The sequence below is a fragment of the Toxorhynchites rutilus genome, chromosome 1 (genome assembly GCF_029784135.1).
Source record: "Toxorhynchites rutilus septentrionalis strain SRP chromosome 1, ASM2978413v1, whole genome shotgun sequence".
In the NCBI taxonomy this organism is placed as follows: domain Eukaryota; kingdom Metazoa; phylum Arthropoda; class Insecta; order Diptera; family Culicidae; genus Toxorhynchites; species Toxorhynchites rutilus.
In genome coordinates, this window is record NC_073744.1 from 199368967 (window position 1) to 199378062 (window position 9096).

The following is a 9096-nucleotide window of genomic DNA, read 5'->3' on the forward strand; positions in this document are numbered from 1 at the left end:
GAACTTTTCTACAGTATTACCTTGACAATAGGACATACATTGTGATATAGGACGAAACTCATTCGATTGAGCCTCCTTCAGGAAAGTAACAGTCGGGGAAATTGAGTGTTCGAAAAATCGAACATACTAACCTCCGCAACGCACTTTGATTTGTTTATTTTGGAAGACGAAAGGTTTTTCATTTATTCTTGCTTTTTCAATTGTGAATGTTTGCAAATATCGATTAATTATATAATAAATATTATTGAAAACCTGTATGATTTTTTGTCCGTAATAACCGTAGGTTATGGCGGCCCGTAGAATTTCGTGTGTGGGGGAGCTGGAGGAAATGATCAGTACGCGTAACGAGGATTCTAATGAGATTGTTGATGTGAATGTTTTTCCGCCATACCGAATAATACCCTCCCAACCCTCTATGCCATTGATTTTTCGTACTATTTCGGTACTTTGCAGGTATTTTTTAAGCATTTACATTTCTCTACAACCAACAATAAAAAAAGGCATATGCTTTCGTTTGAAAGAAACACCCTGCCAGTAATAAGTTAAAATTACATGAAAAAAGAAATGCCACATCTCACCCTAGATGGATTGATATGGGTTTATACTTAGAGACATCCATTCTCCTGTGCTTGTTCTTCTCGGAATGAAAAATTGATGCATTTATGAATCCCGTATATTTGCTAATTGAAGTGACTTTTTGTTCTCAGTATGTTTGTCAAAAAAAAGAGCGGGTTTTGGACAATGTTCGATTTTTCGAACAATCATTTCCCGGAAAATGGAAGATGAGAAAAAAATTATTCTTGAACATTGGTGTTCCTTTAGCGTTAATAATCGAAATTAGACCAATGGATTTCGTCAGAAAAATAATGTTTACAGCTTGGTCGTTAATGGGTTAATGCGCAAACAGACTTGACTTGGCAAAATCGATGTTCGTATTTTTTAACCAACTTAACAAAAAATGTTCCCAATTTGCTCATTTTATTGCATTAGCAATTCGCTATTTTTCATCCATAGATCGGACGCCCATAGTTTGGACGCCCAGATTTCAAGATATCGTCACTGACTAACATACCCCTATGACCAACTAGCCCCGCCCTACCCTACCCTGCGGAATGTTTTGAAACTACAGTTAATAATGTACGCAGCATCAGTTCAAATCAGTGCCGAAAATATTCACGTTCACGGCATTCAAATACGGCGAATTTCAGCCTGCCTTGTATTGACAACCTACTGCTCAAGCGAGAGTCGATAAATATGGAACAACACTAGCAATAAACACCAGTGCAATGAACAGCAACATCAGCTTGCCATAAAGTTCATTTTTCATTTGCATATTCATTTTCGCCATGATATTCGTAACGTCGAAATTGAATATCATTGCGTGTTAGTGAAAATCAAAGCATAAAATTCAACGTCAACTAATTGAGAGTAAAATCGAATAATGGTAAAGGATAGCCATTTATTATACAAAATTCTTGTTTTTGGCGACATTGGCAATGAAATGTATGGTATAACTCTAGCTATATTTTATGAATCTACTCCCGATTGCCCAGAAATGGCGTACACCCCAATTATTGTGCGATTCACATAGCACGTTACGGAGAAGAACGTCTACGTTCCGTCAACGTCTCCACCAATTCACACATGCAGTCAATGCTTCCACCAGCACCGTCACGTCAAATGCCAAACGAATGATTTATTTAATTTTATTCATAGTGTCGCCACCTACAACAATTTTAAATTGCAATGCCCTCTTTCAATTCAGCATGCTTAGAATCAGTTCTAAATTTTAAAAAATTCAATGAGAATCATTGAATTCAATTATTTAAATGCTAAACCCCGTAGTCCGACCCTTATGCAACAATAATAATAAATAGAATAATTATTTCAACTAGTCGGGAATGATATTCATTCCGAAATTTGGAGCTAAGAGATATGTTGGCATAAGAAGTACAATAAGTTACTTATAAAGCGATATGCTGAGGCACCACTCAGTGTCGCATTGGAGTCGGTTTTGACCAGTAATTGGACATTTGCGACTGGTGGCGACTTTCAATATGGGGCCATAATTTGGCCCCCGAACTCAATGTTTACAAAAATGTCCAACTAGAGGTAAAAATGTCTAATTAAACGTGTTGCATCACATATCTGTTCAAATAGCTTAATGTCGATGTAGATGTAAATTACTGTACAACCAAATCAAAACAAAAGCCGAGACACAAAGCCCAGACAAAAACCAAATGAGCCGTCCGTCTCCGTCAATTATTCTTTTCTACAAACCATGCCGGTCGTTTTCGTTGAACGTATGCTGACGGGTCGTTACGTTGCTGGTGTATGTGAATGTTTTCATGAGAATTGCATGGTAGAATCATTGACGTATCGTGACGTGACGGGACGTGAACGTGACGTGTATGTTGTATGTGAATCGCACTTATATGGGCAATGGGTGACAATAACAGACGAGCGAAAAACGAACATAATCTTGTTTTGATTTCCGGTTTAATGATACTGGCTATAAATGACTAGCAATCATATAAAACCCCTACGATATGGGTATTGGATGGAATGGCTTAAACAGCGGAAGTCGAATATCGTATTCTGGTGGCTTCCGGTGCATTGAAAACCGCCCTAGGAGACCGAAAATGGAGTTAGTGAAATGGAGTTAGATAAAGAAAGTGTTAGAAACTAAGATCGTGTTAGAGCGAAATGGCGATAGTCAAATAAAGCGGAAACGGAAACGGGAACGGACCGTACCCTTCACGGTAAAGATCGCGAGTTGAATTCTCACTCCAGACATTCTTCCAAAAATGGAAGTGACAAGCCAGCCAAAAAGGTGTTGAAAGTCATTATAATACAGTATAAAAAAGAAAAAGAAACGGAAACGGAAACGGAACGCTCAACGCCGTTCAACGCAAGATGTCGCTCAACCGCTCAACACCGCACAACGGTCAACGCTCAACGAAAGCTAATGTTGCCTTCTCCGGATTCCTTTGTTTCTAAATATGATATCAAACACGTTTTCAATAAAAATTCACTGCAAGCGATGAGGATCAACTTAACGTTCGTGATAATCACCTGAAATTATTGACAGTAATGGAAGTGCCTGAATACAGTCTTTCCGAAATTCGTTCATGCTCTATTCGTTCAATATACCAGACAAAGTTCACGCGTCTCGACTCTTGTGTTATACTCATTATGACAGATATGGCGTTGAGTTTCAACAGAAGAAAATTCATCCGACACTGGGAAAAAGCTAATGTCTTCATTCGTGAACAGATTTTGATAATTTGTGGCACTGGTTCAAATGGCACAACTTGTGATCTGTAGGAGGCCCCGAAAATGGCCTTCGGTTCAATGATGAGGAGAAAAATTCCGAAACCCCTTGTGACAAGGTTAGGATGTTAGGATAAATTTCCCCTCTTTGAGGAGTGGGAGATACTCTCGGGTAATGCAAAAACGTTGGTTTCGATTCCACAATAAAGTTATTTACATTTGCGTTCAGCCGTGTTTCACTGATCCTGATCTTGCAAGTAATGCTCTGACTGGTCTGTTAAAACAGCGCATGCCAACACTAGGCCCGAGTTCATCATGGGCGACTCACTCGCGGCGGACAACATTGGGGAAGCATCCGATAGACTACCGTTGAACTCTTCTTCGAGGTGGTTGGTCGCTGTCGATCGCTTCCGTTTCGATTCATTAACGACGAAGCAATCCGCAGTGATCATCGATGCCGCTTCGGTTCCACCGTGACTTCGCAGATGCAACGTCAAATTGCCTTTGGTTGCGAATGCTTTCGGGCAAAACTTGCACTCGTAAGGTTTCTCGTTGGTGTGCACGCCTCGTATGTGCGTGGTCACATGGTGTTTCTGACGGAACGTCTTTTGGCAAAACTCGCAACTGAAAGGTTTCTCACCCGAGTGGACACGCAAATGTTTCTTGTGGGACCCGGAGGAGGTGAATCGTTTCGCGCAGATATGACACTCGTAGCGCTGCTCGCCTGAAATGGAACACCTCAAGCGAACCGTTATCTTCGAAAATAAACAAATTCAGACCGTACCTGTATGGGTTCTTATGTGCATCGTGTGAGTTCCAACAGAATTGGACACCTTCCCGCAGTACGGGCATACGCAGGTCTTTTGCCGACAGCGTCGGCTTCGCACTTTTTTCTGATCCTCCGGCAGATGAGTGTTCATGTGCAGATTCAAGTGAGCCTTCGTTTTGAACCCCTTCGAGCAAACGCCACACAAAAAGTTTCTGGATTCACTATGCATACCGTAATGGTCGCGCAGCTTTCCCGGCTTGGCGAACCCCTTCCCGCATTTGTCACAAACATGCGGCTTTACGTCGATGTGAATGCATTCCATGTGCGCTTTGAGACCCTGTTGGGTTGCGTATTTGCGATCACATTCTGTACACTCAAACTGCCGAATTCCACTGTGTTGCAATTCGTGATCTCGCAAGCGAGATCGTCGGCAGAACCACTTCGAACAAGTGGTGCATTGGAAACGTTTCTTCCCGTGAACTGATCGCGCGTGTTCATAGAGTTGAAAAGCTTTTTCGAACTGCTCTCCACATGTTTCACATATATTCGCGCGAGCCTTCCCATCGTTTTCGTCAGACATGATTCGTGGTCGTCTCCTTTTTTTCTGCGAAAGCGCCACGGATTCAGATCCGTCCGAATCACTCGGTTCAGCCGATCGCTCTGATTGACTCTGCGCCTCATCATAATCGTTGCTCAACGCCTCGTCTGCGGTCTGATCCTTATCCATCTCGGGATTTTCCTTGATCTCCGATAATTTTTCATCTAGTTCCGATTCCTCAGCGGTCAAAATAACCTGCGCGTCCTCTTCTGGAATTCGTTCGCTTTGTTCCGCCTTGATATCCACCAGTCCATCATCTGTAGCTGTCCGTTCCTGATGGTCCTCCGCTTTAATCGGCAAAAAATTCCCGTCATCAAACGGTGGAATGCTCAAACCGATATCCCAATTATTCTTTTCGAGAAATTCAATTTCGTGCCTCAGTTTAGCATCCGTTAGCTCACATTGCACCCTAAAATCGTACGCCTGCTGTAAGTACGTGTTACATTGGCCGCATATTCGTTTCGGTAGGTTATCCGCTTTGTCTGTCTACAAGAAATCAAAGCACCCTAAACAATGGTCCATCACTGAAATCCCCTGTGCTCAAATTAATTACCACAACACTGGTGCAGGCCCCAATCATCATCAGCAGCGTCTCGCTACCGGCGGAAAACAAATCCGACCATTTATCGTCGCCGCTCAGTCTGTCGGACGTTTCGCACAGTCTACATATCGTTGCGTAGAAATCCATTGCAACAATTCCGCCGAGGCTCGGAAGTGAAACCAATCGATGATTACGTTTCGATGGCACGAACAAGATAAAATATTTCTTTTACCCCACACAATATAGTCGCAAATCGCGAACGGTATTTTGTTTTGGCTTGAACTGTCAAAATGTATATTAAAGAAATTACGAATTCGAGCAGTTCATTCATTTATTCGTGCTAAAGGCTGGTTTAGCGCTTTCGTGAACGTTAATGTGAACAAAAAGACGGGTGGGTAATGTCGGGGACATAACCGGAGTGACGTAGGACTATACAAATGGGACAGCTTTTGTTAAATATATATTTTAAATATATTGTTTTATTTTGAATACGTGAATACCTACCTATCTACCTGAAAAATGGATTAGTTTACTGTTTACTCTTTATGAATATGTTGATGGTTCTGAAAAGAACCTTTGGTGTTGTGTTTTTGTTATCACTCGATATTCCCATCTTGTTCGGTTAAACCTTCCTGTTTAGCTATTGCGTTTGCCACTCGCCACAGCTTTCACAGTAAAATTTCTTCCCATCTAGCTTGTGACATGTTGTTCAGTCAATTACATTGATTGCGACGTGCCGGAGAAACACTTTGCCACTCACTGAAACTAATTGTTGCCTTGATGAGCGCCGAACCGAAGCTGCTCTGTTCTTGATGCGGGTTTTCTGATTGTCGTGAGCAACTTTGCAAGCCAACTCGAGCACTCCGACGGCCGAAACTCTATAATCGCTGTTAGGTATACTGGTGCTCCGGCACCAATCCGTTCGGCCTAGTTACCCTTGCGGAGCAATCAGTGAATGCGACCAACAGGGAACTGGAGACCTGCACGGTTCGAGTGAGACTTTGCCTTTCCCTTAACTTGTCCTCCTTTGTTACGTCCACGATGCCGATGCCGTACAACCACACGGGTTTACGGTTTGAAAGAAAATAAGATATTTTTTGGGGTCCGCGTGTTTTATACTCTAGCGGTACACACTCACAGGATAGAGACAAATCGGCAGACTCAGCCAGAGGGGCGAGTCCAACGAGAAGAACGAATGAGCGTTAAAAGGGAGCGATGGCAAAAAAATACATTCATTACGATTTGTTCGCTCGTTGGATTCACATGCAGGCTAAAAAAGGGTCCTTTTCAGGATCACAAAATTATCTTCAATCTAAAGAGTTTATTGTTTTGTTATCACTCGATATCCCCATCTTGTTCGGCTAAACCTTTCTGTTTAGCGATTGCATTTGCCACTCGCCACAGCTTTCACAGTTGGAAAATTTCTTCCCATCCAGCTAGTGACATATTTTACAGTAAATTATATTTAATGCGACGTGCCGAAGCACCACTCAGTGTCGCATTGGAGGCGATTTCAACCTGTAATTGAACATTTACGATGACAGTGGTACAGTGTCGACTTTCAATGTGGGGTCATAATTTGGACCCCGAACTCTATGTTTACAAAAATGTCCAACTAAATAAGTCGCATTACATGTCCGTCCAATTAGCTAAATGTCGAACTAATTGTAAATTACTGTACTTTCAATCTGGAAACAATTTAAGAATTGGTGAAAATTGAATAATCAGGAAAGTCCCCAACTATCAATAAGCTCAGAACAACTGCCAAATTGACATACTCATCAGATCCTGGCAAACAAATTATGAAAAAATCAATTTGTGTTTTATTATTATTTTGGATAATGTTTTAGAAAGCATTGAACTGTATCTCCTAAACTCTTTTTTGGATGGTTTAATGGCCCTGAAAAGCGCCTTGTTTTATGGAATGGTTCCAATTTAGAAAACTTAGTACTCGTGGTTTTGAAAAAAACCATTTCGAACGTCCTCGATTCCGCTTTGTTCTGGATTTGCCACCAAAGCAGTTTGTATAAAGAACAAACTTTTTTCTTCTGCTACCTGATGCCGTTTTGCGATTGCGTTTGCCACTCGCCACTCGCTGCAACTGCCTGTTGTCTCGATGTCCACCGAACCGAATGTGTTATGTTCCGAATGCGGGTTTTCTTATCGTCGCGAGCAGCTTTGCCAGCTAACTCGATAACTTCGGCGGCCGAAACTATATAACGCCGGCTAGGTGGACTGGTGCACTGGTACTAACGCGCTCGGCCTAGCTACCCTTGCGGGGAACTCCAGACCAACACGGTTCGAGCGGGATTTTGCCTTTCCCTTCACTTTTCCTCCTTTACCATGTCCAGACATGGCTTCTTGGGTTGGTTTGTTGATGTGTTGTGATGCGAACCGATGTGGTGTACGGTTTGAATGAGAATGATCGTTACGGAAGGAAGGAAGGAAGGTATTGTATTATAGAGACTTTAAACTTTTGCAGTTCATTCGTCTCTAGCCTTGAGAAAGGCCCTTTGAAAACTCTACTCTATTCTACTCCAGCGCTACCACCTCCGCCCTCTTGCCTTGAGAAAGGCACTCGATCCCTCGCCGTCCAGCAACGATGTTGTCCAGTCGGTGTCCACACGAAGAATGATCGTTACGGCAGCGGAGCGGGGATTTTTAAGCTGACTGGCTGGCTCGGGAATTACGCATGTGTGAGACTGCGACCAATGTTTCGTTCATTTTTTTCTTTTTCCTTTCCAATCGTGCTTCATTCTATTTCGCTGCTGCTCTGGTTGCCCGTTTTGGTCGGTACGATTTGAGGAACACAAAATGGACCAATCAAAAATGGGCACATAGTGCATTTTGATAATTCTTGATATTTCACAATTATTCAATTATTTATCTCAAGAAAAATGAAATGTTATTCGTTATGATAGATGCGTAGATATATTTCCTATCAATTGATGCAAAAACATTTGCGATCTATTGAGAAATGCTCGAGTTATAAGCGTTCCAAATCTTGCATTTTTTCCTACTTGTTCAGTGCCTGGATTCCCATTTCACCCCCTATATCTTCCGGTTAGACGTAGTCCTACGTCAATACTTTTATACTCGCGCAAAGGTCTTTAAGACCGAGAAATCAATCATTCGTTCATTTCTGAGAAAATCACCTCTATTCCGGCTCCCGATCGGGTTTGAAATTAGCAAAATGATGCATTTTGTAACCCGTTCGACTTTGATTGAGCATATTTATCAATCCGTTCGGCTTCGAATAAACTCGAAATTTGTTTTTCATCATTGCAATGATGCCAAATTTGCAGATATGTTCTCAACTTGACTGATATTTAATTTTTGTCGCAAACTCTGTCCTGTTGCCGACTTATATTTCCAAATGCTATTGGTATTTGGATATGGCATTTGTTTTCTCTATGAATTGGTTCAGTTACCTGCGTTATCAACCTCTTTTTTCAGACATCACTTTGCGATTCTCGTGGTCACAAAGGTAGCTGGCAGATATTTATACACATCGACATTTAAGATTTTCTTCGAAGACTTAAAAAAATCTTCTGGCATGTCTGGCTCTGATTTGTGACGCACTGAAAAAGATTTCATTTCAGTTGTGCGAAGATTTTTTTTAGAAAATGCTGAAACAGAAAAAATAACAAAGCTTTAAATCGGTTCACTCGCGGTTCACTGGATGTCTGCGTCGTTTTCCGGAAAACCGATTGAGTCTAATAACGGTCGAATAGAGTACAAATGCGTGCAAATCACTGGAAACAGTGCTCAAGATTGTAATTCCTAGAACATCGTTATTCATATCTAGCAAAAACGCTAAACGAACGTGAATGATATAAGTTTGAATTCATTCTTCAGTTTTCTATATACAGTAGAACCCCGATTATCCGCGAAATAGTCGGGCTAGAACACCGC

The 9096-nt window shown here is 41.7% G+C and overlaps 1 protein-coding gene across 1 annotated transcript; it reads right to left on the minus strand.

Annotated features, from left to right (window-relative positions):
- Positions 1 to 3463: 3463 nt before the first annotated feature.
- LOC129762978 (zinc finger protein 583-like) lies at positions 3464 to 5450 on the minus strand. Its single transcript, XM_055761619.1, has 3 exons — positions 5194 to 5450; positions 4058 to 5126; positions 3464 to 3997 (listed from the first exon to the last, which is right to left on the minus strand). The coding sequence occupies exons 1-3, from the start codon at positions 5326 to 5328 to the stop codon at positions 3510 to 3512; spliced, it is 1692 nt and encodes a 563-aa protein (XP_055617594.1). The 5' UTR covers positions 5329 to 5450; the 3' UTR covers positions 3464 to 3509.
- Positions 5451 to 9096: the final 3646 nt, after the last annotated feature.

Bases quoted from the DNA above. Each gene is read 5' to 3' on its own strand.
- LOC129762978 (XM_055761619.1), bottom strand. From the start codon at position 5,328: ATGGATTTCTACGCAACGATATGTAGACTGTGCGAAACGTCCGACAGA. The intron at 5,127-5,193 runs GTAATTAATTTG...GATTTCTTGTAG, and splicing joins GGGCCTGCACCAGTGTTGTG to ACAGACAAAGCGGATAACCT. The intron at 3,998-4,057 runs GTACGGTCTGAA...GTTCCATTTCAG, and splicing joins GCACATAAGAACCCATACAG to GCGAGCAGCGCTACGAGTGT.